Source organism: Geospiza fortis, unplaced genomic scaffold, assembly GCF_000277835.1.
Source record: "Geospiza fortis unplaced genomic scaffold, GeoFor_1.0 scaffold237, whole genome shotgun sequence".
Classification (NCBI taxonomy): Eukaryota; Metazoa; Chordata; class Aves; order Passeriformes; family Thraupidae; genus Geospiza; species Geospiza fortis.
In genome coordinates, this window is record NW_005054319.1 from 2,289,497 (window position 1) to 2,308,828 (window position 19,332).

Below are 19,332 nucleotides of genomic sequence, written 5' to 3' on the forward strand. Positions count from 1 at the left end.
GCTTGTACACCAACACTGTGTGTGTCCGTGCCAGAGGTCAGATGTGGAGGGGTTTAATATATTCAAGGGTTTTTTTAACCCTTTCACTGTGGACTTTAGCAGTAGCTTTCCTTGTGCCTCTGGTCCTGCAAGTGCTGTTTTCCTTTGCTGTATTGGCATTTCAACAGGGATGCTCCAAAAGGGGAGAAAAAGGATTTTTTTCCCATAAGTTGGGAAGGAACAAGGCTGGAGAAGGTCCTTAGTGAAAGCCCTAAACTGAGCTGGGCAAGAGTGAAGTTTGCTTGTTGCAATTTTTTTTTTTTTGTATTCTATTAAAGACTGTTTTTCAGAGGCAAGAGAAAATAGCTTTTGCCTCCTTTACCTGCAGTTTCAAAGCAGAGGACACCAGAAAGAGGAATATTTACCCCAAATACATGTTAGGCAGCATGGAAACAGTTAAACTGGAAGGCATCTCTGTATCAGGAATTTTTCTGCATTACACCTCTTTTCCCCCTTTCTGCTCTGGGAGAGCAGGGTCTCTCCTGCAGCCCGATTTTCAGATGGAGAAGAGCAGGCAGTAGGAGGCTGGAAACTTTAGCACAGCACTCAGAGATGAAAGCTGCCTGCAAGCACCTACCAGCCCACCGTTAATTGGGGAGAGCTCAGGTTGGGCTGGGAGCCTGGAAACAGCTCTGCCAGCCTGGCCTGACACATCCCCTTCTGCCAGCCTGGCTCTCTGCAGCTGTGCACTCACACACACAGGCAGGCTGCAGGAAGAGCAAGGCAAGCCCAGGTGAGTTACTGAGCTATGGCCAGCTTGCCAGGCCAGATTTTTGGCTCCTTGCCTGGGTTTCTCAAGGCAGTGGCTGGAAGCCACGACTCCGTTGGTTCCTATGATGTAGGAGTTAAACTGGTGCAGCTGTTCCCCAGTAGAGTTATTTTTATTTGAGTGGGGCTGTTTGCAGTGCACTTTCTTACTTAGGATGAGGAGCAGCTCTGCTGCCTGCCATGGATAAGACCCCTCTATTTTTATTTTTTTTTTTTTCCCTTCTGCAGGCATTTCGGGTGGCAGAGGAGGAGCTGGGGATCCCAGCCCTGCTGGATGCAGAGGATATGGTTGCTCTGAAGGTACCAGACAGGCTGAGCATCCTCACCTACGTTTCCCAGTATTATAATTACTTCCATGGACGGTCTCCTAGTAAGTACCATATTCCCTGGAGGGCTGGGAAGGATCAGGGCTTCATTTCGTGCTTTCCCTTGCCTCCTGACAAGCTTGGAAAATGCAAAATAAACTGCACAGAGGCCTTCTTGGTACCAGAACTGTTTCACTGGGGGCCACTGAACTCTTTTGGAAGGGTACAGGGCCATGTCTTGTCATTGAAACTCTGCCTTAACATTTAAAATAGTCTAAAATTTCTTGTGGTCCAGCCGAGAGGAGCACTGAAGGTTCCTCTCCATGGTCCCCACCTCAGCTTTCCATTCCTGAGCACCTCCACCCCTGTTCCAGTCTTTGCCACACCTGAGGGCTGGTGAGAACATGGAGGAGAGCAAGGCTGAGCTTGTCTGTGAGGCTGTGCCAATGTGACAGCATCCGTGGTAGGGCTTGTACAGCACAGCAGCACTGATAGAAGGAAGGAGAAGAAAATTATCACCCTAACTGACATAACTGTGATAGAAATTCTGTCAAACATAAAACAGAGCTGCCAAGGCATTATATTCATATACTGGAGAGTTTAGCTGGGCTCACAGGAGCATTTTTGTAGTCTTGGTTTATATTTGGCTTTAAGCTCACACAAAATGAAGTAATATAATAAACCAATTTTACAGGTTCCTCCAGAGGAAACTTTCTAAAATGGGACATGAATGGCTTAAGTGGTTAAGGTGAATGTAAATGGAGAGATATGTATTGAAAATGTCCTACATCTTGGAAAGAAAGCACAATTCACTCAGAGCTGCCTTTAATGCTTAAACTCTTCCTACTTCTCCACCTCTTTACACATTTAAGCATGCTTTTTCTCTCCTTCCACAACTTCTTCCCTCCCCCTCTTCATTTTTTATTTCTTGTTTTAAAACTGTTCTGGTTGAAATCGAACAAATTCCATCATGTTCGTGCCAAGTGGTGAGAATCTGGGTCAGGCTGGGGTCTTTGCCCCCTCCCCCTGCATCTTGTCTACCACATCATCAAGCACAGCACATTTTTATACTCCCACAAATGTCCCTCAAGACACTTGGGTTGCATTCCTGTTGCTGGGGTGAATGGGGATGTCTGAAAATGAGCCTCAAATGTGGAATGTGCCCTCTGACACCGAGCGGAGTCGCGGGCTCACAGCCGTGCCCTTCAGATGGGCTCAGCAGGACCCTGGAACAAGCAGGACACAGGAGGGCAGGCAGGGAGAGCAGACAAGGCTTTAGTGAGGTCATCACGTTGTGGATGAGCAGAATTGAAGCCACCCATCTTTGTGGCTTTGGGAATTCAGTGAGTGGGCACAAGTGGGGAGTGAGGCGCAGTCTGAGCCTGAGCTGTGTGCTGGGTCAGCTGTGCCCTGCTCCCTGCCCTGGGAGTCCTGGGTGTTTATTTGGAGACTTGGCTTTCTTGAGGGCAGACTGCTGGGAACTGGGCTCCCTCTCTGCTCCCTGCCCTTTCTGTGTTTACTGAGCAGGGTATAATCTCTTTTCAGACGAGTGGCCATTGAAGTGTCACTTGGAAAGTGAAGCTGTGGCTCAAATATCCCACAAGGAACACACAGACATCTCGTTCAGAATAGGAAGTGGTGCAAGAATAACACCCCACTTGGGGTTTGTGTCTGTAAAAACTTTGCACAAAGCCCTGTTTCCCAGGGAAGGTTCCCTGCACTTCCCAAGGCACAGGGCACCATTCCCTGCTTGACTGAAGTGTGTTGGAGATTCTCTTTCCTCCACTTGTATTGAATTTTGAGGGGTTCTATTTCATCTGCAGAGAAAAGAGAATTGGGCATTTTCAGGCTGCTTGTGGCAAGTCTTGGTTTCCACATCAACACCTTTATGGCACCTCCAGTCTTTGCAGAATTACCCATTTTTAGTGGTCATTTCCACATGCAAGAAGGCTGTTTGCTCTGTGGGAGTCCCAGCTGGGGTGTGGGGTGGACACTTGCAGCAGTGAACGTTCAGGCTCTGTAGGAGGTCTGGAGCACAAGGACTTGAATGAAGCAAACTCTCTATTTGCAAACCCTTCAGCTCCTTAGCCATGACTCCTCTGCCTGTTCCAGCAGGGCCTGTTCCAGCTGGGATCAGTTCCAGCCAAACCATGGGCTGGAACTGAAAACCCAAGGTCTTGTTCTCACCATCGATGGATGGCGATTTGCATTTCTTCACTCTTGCATTTCTCTTCATGAAATTCCCTGAGAAGACAAAAATCAGCAGTTTCAGAATGTTGTTGCAATTCACTTGTTGCCTCTTGCCCCTCAGCATCAGGCACCTCTGGATATTCTTACTTTATAAGTTATTCCTAAACCAGTGAGTTTTCCTTAAAAATATTCCCTTCTTCCATTCTTCCAGTTGGAGGCATGGCTGGAATCAAGCGTCCTTCCTCTGAATCTCCAGAGCAGCATCCTGGGAAGAAAACTGCTCCAGAGCCTCCTAAGCCAGTGCCACCAAAACTGCCTCCTGCCCACCCACCAGCCAGAGCTAAGCCAAAGGAAACCTCCCCAGTTACCACAGTAAGAAATGTGGGTTTGGGTGTTCCTTATGCCTTAAATGTGTTCAGTGAGATGGAGAATACTGGGCTGGTTCAGGGCTCCTGCTGGTAAGGACCTAGTCCCTAAATTTTCTGTTCACTATGAGTGATTTAATCCAGAGGTCTGATTCTGGCATAGATTGAGGTGGGAGTCACTGGAAAACCGTCTGTCAGCCTGGATACTTCCTGAACAGAATGTGGGTGTCTTGGGACATGGATGTGCTGTTCCTAGATATTGGGGATGGAGATTTTTACAGGATGTAATATTATTTTTACTAGAAAACATCGATCTAATTATTGGATATGGTTTCAAAGCAGAGTAGGGATGAAAACAGGGTAGAAGCCCTTTCCCAGCTCATTTAAATGAGACCTTTGCCTATAGGCAGACAGGGCACCCTGCTTCTCTGGTTTTGTGGGAACATATTCCCCATGCTCTGTCCTTCCAAGGGCTGTTCCACTTGGATGACCAAGGGTTTAGAGGGGATTTCCTGGTGTCACTTCTCTGTCCTGGCTGTGCATGCCAAGCACTCACCTTCTTGGGAGATTTGTAGCTGTGCCCAGTGCCATGCTCTTGCCTGCTCACCCTCTTCTTTTCCCCACAGAAGAGGGTCCTGGCAGAGAGTGGCAATGTCCCCAGCAGCAGCTGTGGGGTCTGTGGGAAGCACGTGCACCTTGTGCAGCGCTACCTGGTCGATGGGAAGCTCTATCACAGGAACTGCTTCAGGTACAGCAGCTCTTCAAGGCAGGGGCACAGCCCTGGGGCTCACAGAGGGCCAGCCTGGTTCTTTGGGGCTGGAGAGAGTGGTGGGGCACATTTTATTCAGAGTGGAGGCAGTCTGGGCTTGCTCTTGACCTGTGTGTAAGGGAAACTGTCTCCACAGGTCTATGTTCATCTACACCTGTCCTGCTTCAGGCTGTGCTATCAACAGCTCTTGTTCTGGTGCCTGAGGAGTGTGCACACAGGCACACACTGTCAGTGTGGTGCCCTTACCCTCCTGTGGATGGTGGAGTCGTGCCTGCACTCCCAGCTCTGTGTCTCCCAGCACTCTGGAGGATGCTTCCTGAGATTTTTGTATCCACAGGTGCAGGCAGTGTTGGAACTTGCTTCTTCCTGGAAGCTACAAAGCTGGGCCTGAGCCCGGTACATTCATCTGTACCAGCCACCAGCAGCCAGACAGTGTCCAGATCTCTGGTCTCCACAGTACTGGGAAACAGCCTGACAGTACCCCAGCCCCTGCTGCTGCCAGGGCGTTCCAGAAAGCAGCAGAACCCAAGAAACCAGAGCAGGTGTTGAAGAAACCCAGCCAGGAAGGCCTCACTAATTCAACCAAGCCATCTGTTTCATCTTCTGGAAGCTCTGGCTTCAAAAGTGTAAATACTCCATGGTTCTCCTCAGCTGTAAATAAATCAGATGACTGCAAAGGTGCCTCGTTGGGGAATAAATCAGATCCCCACGAAGGCAGCCCAGCAAAGCCTCCTTGGACATCCTCCACAACAAAAACACAGCAAGCACGAGAAAACTTTTTTCGGTCTTTGGAGTCCTCCAGCAATAAAGCTCCTGAGACTCAAAAACAAGTCCAGTCTCCTCATGGGCCTGATAAAACTGCCCCTGCCAGAAGCACTGCTGAGGTCAGTCGGGTGAATGCTGGGAAGGATCAGGCACGTAACCACATTATACAGGCTCTGTCTGCATCAGGCACTGCTCCAAGCAGGCCAGGAGGACTCAGTTCCACTGGCTCCTCAGCACCTGGCAGCAAAGCACTATTTCTCTTTCCCTTTTTACTGCCAAGATGTTCTTTGGGATAATTGAGAAGCCCCTGAATCTTTCTTTACTTTGTCCTGACTGCTCTCGTGGCTCAGTTTTAAAGGCTTGTAGAGGGACACATAAAAATCATCGGAACAGAGGCAAATAAAAAGGTCCATCCTTTCAAAAAGACTCATTAAGTCGTTCTTTTTTGCAGTGGCAAGTTTTCTCCCACCAGTTCTCAGAGTCCAGCTCCAAAACCACAGTCCAGCAAAACAGGGTGCCCAGCACCAAGGCAGGAGAAGATCACAGACCCTGTGCCCAAGAGCCAGGCTGCCAGCAAACCTGCTGACCCTTTGCACAAGCCAGAGCCAAAAGGCACCAAAGGTGAGCATGAATGATTCACACGGCTCTGCCTGGACACAGCGCTCCAACTTTATGCCTTCTCTTGGACCAGTGCAGCAAATGTGTCCATGACTCCTGTCCTTTGTGTCTGTGAGTGATTTCTGAGCTCTGGGGCTCAACACACCTCCCTGTGTGCACTATCCCTGTGCAACTGCTCCCTCTAGCATGGGGAGTTCTACTACTCTGAGGATCTCCAGGTGTTTGAAGTTGTACTGCTGTCATCAAACACTGGGATCGTGGTGGCTTTCAAAGGCTTGGGGTTTCCCAGGTGGGAGACCTTGCCAGAGCTTTGGGATGGTTTTTTGATTGCAGTTGCAGGTCACCCAGCCTCTTTGTCTGTTTTGTACCAAGCTTCCATCATGGTGACTTAGCAGTAGGCCAGGGGATGATATCTGGGGGTTCCCAGTGTCCCAGGCACTTTCAGGTGGCCTGAAGAACTGTCTGTTTGCAGTTAGCTGTGACTTTGTGGGGCTTTTTTGTTTCTCCTTCTTCCTGCCCCAGCCTTTGGTCTCTGAGATCTGAGCTGTTTGTGTTGTATTGCTGTTGAACGTGCCTGTTCATGTACTCTGCGGCTGATTTTCTGTAACTGTGATTGATTTGAAAGTGACAAAATGCCTCTTAGATTGCCTACTACCTGTTGTATCTGAATCTGCCCATGGTAAACTTGTTGAGCTGGTGCTGGTTTGCTGCAATAACATCATAGCACCTGCCCCAGTGCATGCCTTATCTCCTAGGATTCTCCTGAGACTCAAATCTGGCTTGTTTCTTTTTATTGGATGCTTTTGTTCTTGTGTATTTTTATTTGCCTTGCTGTGTTCTTTTCTTCAGGAAGCACAAATGTTGCTGACAGCAAGTCTGAGAGCCCAGAAGGGTGGAGATCTCGGTTGAAGCCTGTAGCCAACAAGTGAGTGTCCTTGGAGCTGGTGGATTTCCATGACAAATGTGACCATCCCAGGTGGAGATCCACACCAGGATGTCCAGAACTTTTCCCGTGGACCATTCAGCATGAGAGATTTTCCCTACCTTTGTCTTTTTCCTTTGCAGGGACCAAGATGTCTCTAAGAAACCTGCTGAGAGCTCCCAGGTGGGAGCAGGGAGCCCAGCACAGAAGGAGCCAAAGCCAAGCCCATTAGTTGTCCCACCAGCAAAGCAGGACTCTGGTATGAAGGATAAAAGCTTTGCCTTCATTTTGCTGATCAGGAAAGGGACAGGCATTGTACTGCAAGGATGTGTTGGTGGACAATGTGCCTTTGCTTTCTGCACCTGCTTTAGCCTTGTGGTGCCTTTATTCTGTGCCTTTGGTGGGTGGCCTCCCATCCTTCCCCAGGGAGAGGGACTCTCAGTTTCCATAGGGTTCCCTTTTCTGCAAGACAGCCAGCAAGATTCCACTTACTCTCTCTTGCATGATTGTATAGTGTTGAGAAATCTTAGTGATGGTTCCCAGCTGTTTATTCTCCTCCCAAATGTTTGTTCTCCTCTTACTCTGGCCTTGTAATGAGTGTTTTTTCCCTGTTTACTTTGGGTTTATGCCCTTCATTATCATCAAGAGAGGAGGACTAGGACTAGAAATGGAGTTTGGTAGTGGTGACTGCCAGAGATATTGGGCATTAAAGGGATTTTTGTGAGATAAGGGTTGAAATTTCTTACCCAAAACCTCTCTGTGCTTCTTAATCCAGCTTCATCTGGTGGATTCACAAAGAAGTTGTTGATTCCCAGCTCAGATCTTATCAGGAGCTGTCAGAATTCAAAGCAAGACTGGAAAGATCCTGGAGGGTCTGCCAAGAAGGAGGAAGATGGCAACCAGTTGAAAACAAACACTGCTACATGTAAGATCTCTTCTGCCTGCCAAAGCCACACTGTCAGGGAACAGCCTGAGTGGTCACTATGGGATATGTGTCCCAGAGATTTCTGTGCCTAACCCTCTGGCTGCTGTCATGGGGGCAGAGTCTGTGTAATTGATTTTTATTAGCCAGCTTGGCCTGAGCAGGAAGCAGCAAGGCCAGAGAATTCAGTGGGAAAGGAAGAAGTTGAAATAGGAATTTTTCAAGGTCACTGCCCTGTCATTCTTTGGACTTAGTGCTATGAAGAGGACCATCTCCTAATTTGGGGAACTGGGATCTCGTTGATGTCTCTGTTCCTCTTCAATTGAGTGGCTTTAGGAAATAGAAGGAATGCAGAGAACTGTTATCCAGAGACTCCAGTTGGCAGGACCCACAGGAGCAGGAGTCAAGGCTGCTGTTTCTTTGATATTCAAAGATGTCCTGACCAGTTTGTCCCTACTCTTAATCCAGTTCCTTACTGCTGTTTGTTCACCCACAGCTTTATTATGCACACCTCTCCTCCAATGCTGAGTTATCCTTGCTCTGACATATCCCACCACAATGCTGAGGAAATTTTCTGGAACTAACCTGATGTTTGCTGCTGTCCTGTTTGCTCAGCTTCTTTGTCTCCCCTTTCCTTACCCCATCTTGCTGTGTCTTACCTGTCTGGAGTAGAAGATTCACACAGCAGGACTCAGTCCTGCCCTTGATGTTTGTCTTGGAGCAAGCAGGATGGGTCCTGATGGTTCAATGGCCTCATGCTTTATTTTTTATCAGCTGGTTCCAGCATTGTCCTTAGCCAGCTACCAAACATTCAGTCTCCAGTTGTGTTGTCTTTTTTAAAAGTTTGCTGTGCCTCCTTTGCCAGCATTTTCCCAAAACTTCCCAGCTCCTCTTTCCTCAGCCTCAGCCCCAGGGTTCAGCTCCAGTCTCTCCCAAGGAGTGAGTGAGCTGTTCAGATAAGGGAGGCTGGGTTCATATCTGTATTTCTAAAGGTTAATGGTTGCCATGGGGGAGGGCCATTGGGAAATGTTCCTGGCAGTGTCCCCCCACTTTTCCCCAGCTGAAAGGCTGGTTCCTGCTGCTGCCACTGGGCAGGCTGGGGGGTAGGGACCGAGCTCTTGCCCCTCTGTGTAGATTTTACCTCAGCACTCAGAGCTGTGAACAGTCAGCTGCTGTTCCTGCCCTCAGTCCTGGGCTGGTGTTGAGCTGTGGATGGTGAGCATTTCTGTAGATGATTCATTTTCTTTGGTGGGAGGTGGTGTTTTCTGCTGAGAAAGGAGGCTCCAGGGTTTTCCTGCCAGCTGTCCTACTTCCAGCTTGCTGGCAAGCAGCCAGCCCATCCTGTGTCTGTCAGGCCACAACCTGAGGGTATCAGGGGATATCAGATCCTGAGCTGGTCACAGGGTGTCACTTTACAGGCTCTTCCCCTGCAGCGACCCTGGCCTTCTCTCCATCAGGGGTGCAGCTCTCTGCCGTGCTTGGAGGTGCTGCTGAGGCCACCTGGAAGGAGCCAGAGGTGCAGGACTGGGCTGGGAGAGGGAAGTGATGTTTGGGCAGGCAGCTCGAGGCAGGACAAGTCCCTCTTGGAGGAATCTTTAAGAGAAGGTGCAGGCAGTGCACAGGCAGCAAACAGCAGCACCCAGAGGGAAGAGATCCCTGACAGAGCCCAGCAGTGCAGGAACAGCACAGCCACATCCAGCATCTTCTGCCTTTGCACTCCTCGTAGGAAGCACAATAGAGCAAGGGCTGGGCAGCTGGAGAGCTCTCCTTGAGCTCTTCCTCCATCTCCAGAGACTCTCAGGAGGCTCCCCATGTCTGTCTGTCCTGCCTTTCCGCTTGTGTGTGCTCAGCCTGCATTGCTGCTGCCTTTGTTACAGCCCTGCTCTTTTGATAGCAGAGTTTGCCTCCTTATCTCATCATCCACTGACGCCTCTGTTCCCTCTCTGTGGTAATTATCCAGCCCAGCCCCTTGGGTATCCAAATACCTCACACTCTTCTGTAGTTATCCTTGCAGCACAGTTGGGCAGAGGAAGCTGAGGCACAGTGGAACAAATACACATTGCTTAAGGATTGATTTTAATAGGTGTCCAGAGCCTCAATAATGCTGTGTAGTGGGGCCTAAGGGACTTCTCACCTAGGAGGTGTTTTGTGGGAGGAATTGAACCTTTAGTTTCTTGAGATCTGCATTGAGGTCCCCTAGACTATCTTTGTTTCATCAGTATTTACTGATACTCCTTTGTAAAAGAGCACTAGAGGGACATTTTTAGTGTGTCTTGGTGTTTGCTGTGACAGTAACCCTGTCTTTCTGTGCTGCCCTTTGGAACCTTAATAAGGAACAGGTTTTGCCATAACAAATATCTTTGGGTTTTAACAAGGTAGTGAATGAACGTGCAAGTGAGTATTCTTGGGTGGAAGTTCCAAAGTCACACCTGAATTAGGTGACTGTCTGTACCCTGGGGTTGAAAGCAGCAACCTGTGACCTGAGGGACAAGCCATAAGGAGTAAATCAGGCTGTGAGGAGATGTCTCTTACTTTGGCCAGGCATATGAGTGCATGTGTATCATCTGTGACCTCTGTTGGGTAGCTGGCACCTGTTGTGCTCTGGTGGACTGGGACAGGCACTGTCCCACACCATAAAATTATTTAAAGGTTGTTGTGATCTTTTTTTTCTCTCTTCTAGTTAAACTCCCTGTTCCAAAAAGCAAAGGGGAGCCTCAAGTGGTGTCCCCAACCAAGGTATGGCTGGAAACCAGGTGTAAGTGGAGCAGGGTGGGGTGGTTAAATATCCTTCTGGAGTGCTTGTCCAGATATATCTAAGTTTGTCTTATTGGGAGGGTTTGTTTGGATACCCAGGGAAAGGGTGAAAGGCTGTGGGGCAGAAGAAGGTGGAGAAGCTGCTGGTTATCTTCCGTGCAGAATCAGAGCTGGAATCAGACAGAGCCAAACAAAACTATGGCAGACATTGCATTCCCCACAGAAGGAGGGAGAATGTCTGCAGGCTGACAGGTGTGGGGGAGTTACCACTGACAGCACGTGTGTCACACCCTGCAGTGGCCACTGCTCTGGTGTGAGCAGCCAGCTCTGCCCCTCTGCTGGCCTGGCCCTCCCAGGTTGTGGCTCTGTACCTGGGCTCCTCATGCCCTTTCCCATCTCTGTTGTGACCTCACCAGGCAGTCTCAGGGTTCCTGAGCTGCATTTGGCCCTACTTTTTTTTTTCCCCTAGCTGCACCCAGACTACCTCCCTGAGGAGAAGATCCAGGAGAAGGTTTGTGCCATCGAGAAGCAGCTGGACGAGCTGGAATTGAAAGGAGTGGATCTGGAGAAGCAGCTGCGTGCCTGTGAGGGAGGTGAGGAGCCCTGGTGCCAGCTCTGCCCTGCTGGGGAGCTGTGGGGCTCAGGTCCTACCCCTGGGCACTCTTGGCTCCATTTTTAGGAGCTCAGGCTGCATGGGAGTCACCAGGTTGCCAGAGGTACCTGGTATATAAAGTTAAAGCCCAGGGGATTTTGAACCTTCTCTGGCTGTTTTGTAACATATTTTTTGAGCATGTCTTGTGTTAATTTGGCTGAGGATCAGAGTTTGGGGAGTCCTGTAGCAGAGGATCCATAAGCAGCTTCCTTGAATCCACAGGGAGTGACCTGCATCCCTAGGGGCTCCATAGATTGCCTGTTTTCACTTGAGCTTGCCTGGGGCTCACATAACTCATCCTAGGCTCTCCCTCAAGAGATTGTGTGTTTGAGCCAGGGGGGCTGAGCTGATGCAGCTTCTTGCCCTTTGTCTCCTCTGCAGATGAGTCTGAGGATGCCCTTATGGTGGATTGGTTCAAACTGATCCATGAGAAGCAGCTGCTGCTCAGACAGGAATCAGAGCTGATGTACAAGTGAGTACAACCAGAAATTCTCCTCTCTGCTCGTGCACTTCCTGTGGGCAGTGAAGGACAGGGAGTGTGGCAGCCCAAAAAAATCCTGTGCCAGTTGGTGGGAGGAGAAGGGTTTAGGGTGTCTCTGGTAGAACTGCCAGCATCCTGATGCATTAGCTGGTGGGCTTTGAGCACCCAGGGTCTGTGAAGAGCTCGTGAGGAGGGAAACATCAGAAATGTGATGGAGGAACATTTCCCCTGAGCCAGCAGCCCCTGCCCAGATGTTGGGAAGCACAGAGATGAGGCTTTAGCATGACAGGAGAAGGGTCCAACCCTGGGGCATGGCAGGGCAGTAACCCATCACTTCTGTCCTTCCTTCCAGGATGAAGCAGCAGAACCTGGAGGAGCAGCAGTGGAACATTGAGATGGAGCTGCGAAGGCTCATGAGCAAACCAGGTAAGGACTGGGAGTCCTGCTGGCCCCAGGAGCCTCCACCTTGTGTGCCAGCCCTGGGATGCCCCTCAGATCTGAAGGCTCTGCCGGGACTGCGCTGTGGGTGTCCCTGGGCAGAGTCCCTGTGACATCCAGCCCACCTCTGCTTGGTGAGGGCGTGTAGGATGTGCCCCTGAGTGTGAGGATTGCAAATTGGGATGGAGGCAGGAGCCACAGTGGGGAGGTACTGCCTGTAGCTGTGAGATGGGCTTCCCTTGTCTTGTGCAGAGGAACTGAAGACTGCCAGGGAGAAGGAGCAGGAGAAGGAGCTGCTGGAGTCGTACCTGAACACGGTCAATGACCGCAATAATATTGTGGATTGCCTGGATGAGGACAGGCTCAGGTGAGTCTGCTCAGATGGTGGGAAATGAGCCAGCACTGCTGTATTTCCACTGCTGCCCAGGCTGTAGGGGTGGATGGGTGGCTGTAGTACAGCCTTCTCCTCCATGAGAGGTGGGTGGTCACCTGTCATCAACAACTTGTCCTGAATGCTGCTGTCTTTGCATCCTTGGCAGCTGTTGGGAAGGGATCAGGACCACAGCCCTGTTCTCTCTCAAGCTAAAGCTGCTGTGAGAACTGGGCTGTGGAGATGTGGAATGCAGGGAGGAGAGGAGATGGGGAGGCTGGAGGCAGTATGGGAGATGCAGGAGCAATCTGGGAACATGAGGTCAGGAATGTCTGCTGCAGCAAGTGGAAGAACAACTGTAGCCAAGAACTGGATCCTTCCCAAGTTCAAAGGAAAACTGTGTCAAGTAGCTGGATTTGTGCCTCCTGATGCTGAGAACAGCTTCCATTTCTTGACCTCAGAGCACCAGCTCCTGCTTGTGGATTCTGGTGCTGCCAGGACAAGGTGGTGACAGCAGTGTGCCTGTCCCTGATGGCAGTGAGCAGCTCTGTAGCACCCCGGGCTGCTGTGTGTCAGCTTCACTCATCTCCTGGGGTGTGCTGGTGTCTCACCACTCCATGAACTCAGATGATTCATCAGCCAGCTGGGAGAAGGTCTGGAAATCCCCACACAAGCCCTTGCTTTCAAGGCAACCAGATGGAATTTGCTCATGTCTAAGACTCTAACTGTCGGGTTTTTTCCTGCAGCCTTCTCAGGGTATGCTGTGGAGGTTGGTCCTTTCTTACTGGGGAATAAGAGCAGTATTTGCATGGGCTTTGGTATCTGCCAGCTTGTCATGAGCACAGCAGAGTTTTCTAATGCCATGCTGTTCCATTACAGAGAGAAGGAGGAGGACCAGATGTTGGCAGACATGATACAGAGGTTGGGTAAGGGCCCTTTCTCCTCTTCCAGAGCAGCACTGGGGCTCACTGGGGCTGTGGGTCTCAACCTGCTCTGTGTCTGCTCCCTCTCCTGCAGATGGATCTCTTGAGAGCCAGGAGCCAGAGAGGAAGAAGAACAAGTTCCGCCTGTCCAAAATATGGAAGCAGAAAAAACAAGAGTAAAGCTCAGGAGCTTGATGTTCCTTTTCCCAGCTGTGCAGAGAGACCCATCAAAGGTGTGGTCCTTCCTCAGTGCTGCGTTCTTGGAGCTGTGCAGGACTGTGAGAGGCCCCAAGGGCCTATCAGAGGTGTGGTCCTTCCTGAGTGCTGCTTTCCTGGAGCTCCTGGGCTGTGAGAGGCTCCTGTGCTCCCTGACATGGAGACTGCAGGTTTGCTGGCCAGAGGGACAGTGTGAATCCCCCCTGGCCCTGGTGTGGGGCCCAGGGATACCTTTCCCAGCACATGGACTTTAAAGACTGTTTTCCTTCTCTGGCTCTGGGTCAGAGTTGGTTCAGCCTTGCTGGCAGCTCAGGAGGGCAGAGCTCAGGTTGCCCACCCAGTGCCTGGGTCAGTACAGTCCTGAAAGCAGGAGCATGGCCCTGCATGGCTCCCCACAGTGTCCCACCCCTGTCCCCAGGACACTGCACTGGGCTGTGCAAGGGCCACTGTCCCTCCCTTCCTCCTCTCTGCTTGTGCTGTGGCTCTTTGGCCAGGATCAGAGGTGCAGAGAGGGAGATGCTACAGCGCAAGAGGGGTTGATGTTTCCCCTCTTACCACACCAGTGCAAACTGGAGGCTCCATGGCTGGGGGGAGCAGAGAGCAGGCCCTCCTCTGTGTCTGGTGTGGGATGTTCTCCACCCACAGCAGTTTCAGCAATAGTGATTTGTTTCCAGACCTCTTTTGGAAGTTGCTGTAGGCTGATTTCTCAAAGCCATGAGAGGCTGCTCACTGCTTCATTCCCTCTGTGGGGGAGATTTGTAGCCTCCTTATTTCTCTGACTGCTCAGTGAAGCAGCGTTTTCATTGTCTGTGGCCTGTCCTGATGGAAATGAACAGAAGCATTATTTTAATAACCTGGTGCTAACTTGGGAGCACAAGGGAATCCATGGGTTTGCCTCACCCCTGAGTCTTCTTCCGCACGGGACCAATATTTCAGTTCCTGAGCTCCATCCCTCAGGATCCCCCCACTGGAGGGACATCCAGTGCCCTCAAGGGGTGCTGTGGGTCACCCTGGTGAGAGCAGGAGCAGGAGCAGGTTCTGGGCTGTTGCAGGGAGCCTTTCCACTCTTCCCTCAGTGCACCCTGCCCTGGGTGCACCCTCTGTTCCCAGTCATGCTGAGGCGCAGGGATGGAGACAGCCATGGGACGATCCCATTAATTCACGACGCCTCTGCTCTGTGTGAACCTCCTCCCTCCACGGCAGCTCCTGGAGGTTCCCGCGGGCGCTGTTGCCCAGCAGGAGCAGGGATTTAGCCGGAGCAGGTTTGCAGTGCCGGCGGCAGAGCAGAGGTGATGCATCCCTTTCCCACGAGGTGGCAGTGGGACTCTCCGGGCAGGGCTGTGCTGGGGTGGCACCAGTGCCCGAGGGGCTCCCTGGAGCCCGCAGGGGCACCGTGTGTGTGTGTGTGTGCAAGTGCTGGGACACGCCGAGCCTGCAGATGCTTTCACCCAATAAAGAATTACTGGAGCAAATCTCAGCATCCCGGTGTGGTTTGGGGATTCTGTGGATATGGGTGCGCTGGTAGTCCCTCTCTGGAGCTCGGTGTGCCTGGGATGGAGCAATCCTCGCCCACAGCCTGCAGGGCAGCTGCACGTCCCGCGGGAGCAGTGGCACCAAGGGGTTCTCACCGACTTTGTTCAGGTGTCAAACTCACCCCTGCTCTCAGGTAAATGCAATTCCCCCCTTGCTGCTTTAGCATCACACACGTCCCAAAGCCTGTGGGGTCCCAGCCTGGCCAGCAGATGGGGGAGAGAAAGAGGCAGAGCTGGTTCTGCCCCAGCTGGGCCGTGGCGTTGGTGACACGGTGTCAATGGTGAAAGGCTGATGGAGGCTCTGCCGCCTCTCTGCCCCCTGTGCTCACCCAGAGGGGAGGACAAACTGGGCTGAGGGGACATGCTGACCACAGGGGCTGGCATGCTGTGCCTTGCCATCCTGGTCTGCTAACGTGAGGGGAGGGAGGAGGGCTCCTCTTCCAGACCTGGGCAGTGGCAGCAAATCCCCAGAACTAAACCTGCCTTTGTGGGCTGCCAGCTGAGAGGAGGGGAGCTGAAACCATCTCTGCTGAAGGAGAGAAATACCTTTCCTGATGAGCTGTCCCAGGCTGTCAGTATTGCTGGGCTTTCATCTTTTCGGGCTCTGATTCTCCGGCCTCAAGAAGTTTAGTCTGCATGGATTTGGAGGATGGTGGCAGCACCATCCAAACTCATCCAATCCTTCCCTCTCCAGCCTTCACCCACCTTGAGAACATGAAGAAATGGACCTCTGCAGGAATGTGAGAACAAAGTGCTTAAACAACACCCCCAGGGCCCTGTGGTGGCAATGGTGGCACCTGCTGTAGGGTTGGCTTTTGTGAGAAGGCCAGGGTGCTGCTGGACAGCAGGCAGGGGCACAGACAGTCCAAGAACAGGTTTTGAAGGGAAAACTGCTTCTTCTGCCATCTGGAGTCTGTTTGAGATGGTAGCCATGGTCTAAGGGATGTGAAGTTCACCTGGAAATGCTGTCCGGGTTTAGGTTTGAGTTTCTAGGTAGAAAAATACTGAGAGGGAGAGGAGACAGAACCCAGCCTGGCTCACCATGCTGCTGCTGTGAGGCAGACTGCAAGACTAACCTCAGTTATTTCTACACCAAAGATTGGAGGGTAAATAGTGGAGTAATGGTCCAACACATCCTGCTCAGAGTCCCAAACTCTGGTCTGTATGGGTGGAATGCTGTCTGGCTGTGGCCAGGGTGTACCAAAGCCAAGCTCTGTACAGCCTGTCCCACAGCTCCTGCACACCCTGAAAAATGCTGATGGTGACCATGAGAACAACCCAGCTTGTTCCTCCTCCCTCTGCCTTGAATTTGGGACTCACAGGATTTGCAGTTCCACCATTCTCCTAATCCAGTGCTTGAAACGAGCCCTAGAAGAACTAAGCTGTTGGCTGAGGTGGAGACAAGGAATGGCTTTTCTCCAGCTGGCTGCTTTTAGCTGAGCTGATTCCCCTGCCTGACCCCTGTTTGCTCTCCTGGCACAAGCAGCTTTGCTCACCCCTTGGAGGTGCTCCAGGAGGCGAAGCAAGAGGATTTGGCCTTGGGACTGAGCAGCCAGGGAGGTGCTGGGAAGCCAGCTCTCCACTGCCTCTCCACAGTGGCCACTCCTGAGTAATTAGGCAATCCAGGCACCCTCCTATAACCGAGTGGGAATCAAATTCCTCTCCTTTCTCCATGAGAAAGGGCTGTTTGTGCTCTGCTCCAGCCCCACCAGAGGTCAGGCTGGCAGGGGGTTGACAGATCCATTGCTGTGTGCATGTGGGTGTCTGCATTTCGGTGATGACTGAGGCCTTAATTACTCTTCTAGCTCAGCTGCTCCACTTCCAAAATGGTTTTAAGGGGGCTGAGCTTCCTGCTCATTTCCTGATGGCCTCCAGTCGGGTTCGTGGCCTCACCAGCTCCTGGATACCTGGAGTGCTGCTGCTGCTGCTTTCTTTGCAGCTGAAGAGGAGTGTGGGGGCTGCATAGGGCCTGCACCCCTGACCCTCTGCCATTTCAGAGGCTCTTGGGGATCCTTCTGCAGCTTTGGGGTGCTGTGGGCTCTGTCACTTCCAGACTTGCAGATGAAGCTGTGCTTAGGCTCTCTCTGTGTGTGTGTGTGTGTGTGTGTGTGTCTCTCTTCTGCTGTTTTCCTTAATTACAATCTCCGAGGTAATTTCTGACGCATCATTAACAGTTCTGAGTAAACAAGGGGAATTCTCCAAATTATTTGCCATGAGCACAAAGGGAAATCGACTTTCATCGTCTCCCTCTTCATCCAAGTAAGAAGCTGATCTGCAGTGAGCATGGGCATGTTGTGGCTGATGCTTTGAGTCTCTTTGAGGCAGAGCAGCAGCACATCCAGCTTTTCCAGCTGACTGGGGCCAATTCTGCCCACAGCTTTTTGTCCCCACTGCTGAGCAAAGTGGCTGGGACTCGCCACCATGCAAAGTGCTTCTTGCCCATGACAGCTTTGGGTGTTCACCTCTTGTTTCCAGCTGGATGAATCAGAACATGAGCTGCTCAAGAGATGGGACAGTCCAAAAGCATCCTCAAGGCTGTGTCTCAGCTTGGAAGGTAACACCCAGGTCACGGCTGTTGGGTTGAAGGGTAATTCCTTAGACCAGAGTGGATTTAATGAGGGAAAGAAGGAGCCCTGATATGGAGAGAGTACAGAATTGGGGAGGGAAAGAAGAAGCACTGAAACAGAAGAACTTGGAGCCCAGGAAACTAAGTCTGAAAAAAAAAAAAGAACTAAAGCAAGAACTCACAGGGATGCTGGTGTGGCCTGTGAGAGCCACAAACACACCTGGCAGCGGGAGGAGGTGGCTGGGGAGGGCTGCTTAGCTGGATGGGAGAGCATTCCAAGCCAGTGCAGGGCTCAGGAGAAAGGGGCCTCGCTAGAGGGGTGGCACGTGGAGCTCAGAGCAGGCAGTGCCTCTGCTGGAGCATCCCTACCCCTGCCCTGCCCTGACAGCCCCTTCCTTCAGCCACGCTCCAGCACGGCGGCAAAGCAGCTGCAGCAGCAGCCGAGGCAGCGAAGATTATTTATATTCATGCTGCAGCCCTGCCAGCCGTGCCTCTGTTATCTGCCATGCATGAATATTATTTGAATACGGAGTTTGTCCTGACTATTCTTCCATGTGAAACGAGGGATTTGCTGTGGGATGGGAGCCCTCCCTCTGGCTGTCAGTCAGGAGGGGTTTCCTTTTCCTGTCTCGTTGGAAGCCGCGTCCCCAGCAAGGTGAGACAGTGGACACTTTTTCTCTTGTTAATATCCATGTCTAATCTCCTCTCAGAGGGGCCCTTTGTCCTAGACTGTAGCCAAGATGAGTAATTCAGGGATAGATGAGACGCTATAATTGGTTTGTGACAAATTAAAACATTTTTCCTTGGGAGCTGAGAGCAGGACTGTGGTCTGGAGCTGTCAAGCGTCACAGGGGAGGGCGATTTTCGGAGTAAGCGCATTGCAAATTGGCTCCAGATATGCCTTGGAGTCTGAAATTAAACTCCAGCTGGTGACTCTTCTCAGTTGGGGTTTTATTTTAGGGGAGACAAAGGGAACATGTGTGTGGAAGGACAGCCTGATCAATACAGAGAGTGTGACTGCTTTTTACATCGTGCCATGAGCTGGGAGCCAGAATGAGCCATGGTGGGGATGCTGGGGAGCACCAGAGGTGTGGTGGGACTGAGCAGGCCAAGCCCTGGGCTCACCACTGCCTGTGTTTCCTTCACATTTCTCTCAGTGGCTCCTCCATCATGTCCCAGAAAGGAAGAACCATGATGGAAAGCTGCAGATCACACCATCTCCTCTCTTGGTCACAAGTGGGTGCCAGCTGCAGGACCTTTTTAGGAGATACAGGCTGGACCTTGCCCTCTAATAATTCTTTTACTGAGCCAAAAAGAGTCCCTTATTTCCACCCAGAGAGCAGGAGAGTAGCTAAAATTCAGGAACACAGAGATGGTCAGGACAGACAACTTGGTTTGACCCTAAGGTGTTTATGAGCTGGTCTAGGGCAAAGGGGTGGAGGTGGGAGGAAAAGAACTTCCTGATGCTGAGCACAGCTCCATGGAGAGAGCTACAGCAGCAGCATCCCCACCTCGCACTGAAGATGGGTGGAGAATGAAGGAATGCTTGGAAAGGACATGGGCCTGTAAAGGAGGTTTAAAAGGCACAAGAGGAATCACCATGTGTGTAGATGGTGGTGGGGGAGAAAGCCTCAAGATCTTGTATCTGATACAGAGAAAAGGGAGGCCCAAGGAAAGGGTGCTGTGAGTTTTGCAGTGTCTCAAAGTGAAGCAAACAGTCTGGAAGAGATAGTCCTA

The 19,332-nt window shown here is 51.3% G+C and overlaps 1 protein-coding gene across 1 annotated transcript in view; it reads left to right on the plus strand.

Moving 5' to 3' along the window:
- Positions 1 to 14,969, plus strand: part of MICALL2 (MICAL like 2) — a 21,748-nt gene extending 6,779 nt beyond the window's left edge. Inside the window, exons 4-18 of the mRNA XM_031056563.1 lie at positions 1,036 to 1,177; positions 3,514 to 3,674; positions 4,294 to 4,415; positions 4,774 to 5,445; positions 5,653 to 5,822; positions 6,669 to 6,744; positions 6,885 to 7,000; positions 7,517 to 7,666; positions 10,344 to 10,399; positions 10,887 to 11,010; positions 11,451 to 11,541; positions 11,903 to 11,976; positions 12,241 to 12,355; positions 13,238 to 13,284; positions 13,376 to 14,969. Of these exons, the coding sequence (XP_030912423.1) occupies positions 1,036 to 1,177; positions 3,514 to 3,674; positions 4,294 to 4,415; positions 4,774 to 5,445; positions 5,653 to 5,822; positions 6,669 to 6,744; positions 6,885 to 7,000; positions 7,517 to 7,666; positions 10,344 to 10,399; positions 10,887 to 11,010; positions 11,451 to 11,541; positions 11,903 to 11,976; positions 12,241 to 12,355; positions 13,238 to 13,284; positions 13,376 to 13,461 (2,202 nt within the window). The 3' untranslated portion in view covers positions 13,462 to 14,969. The remainder of the gene's footprint in view (positions 1 to 1,035; positions 1,178 to 3,513; positions 3,675 to 4,293; positions 4,416 to 4,773; positions 5,446 to 5,652; positions 5,823 to 6,668; positions 6,745 to 6,884; positions 7,001 to 7,516; positions 7,667 to 10,343; positions 10,400 to 10,886; positions 11,011 to 11,450; positions 11,542 to 11,902; positions 11,977 to 12,240; positions 12,356 to 13,237; positions 13,285 to 13,375) is intronic.
- Positions 14,970 to 19,332: the final 4,363 nt, after the last annotated feature.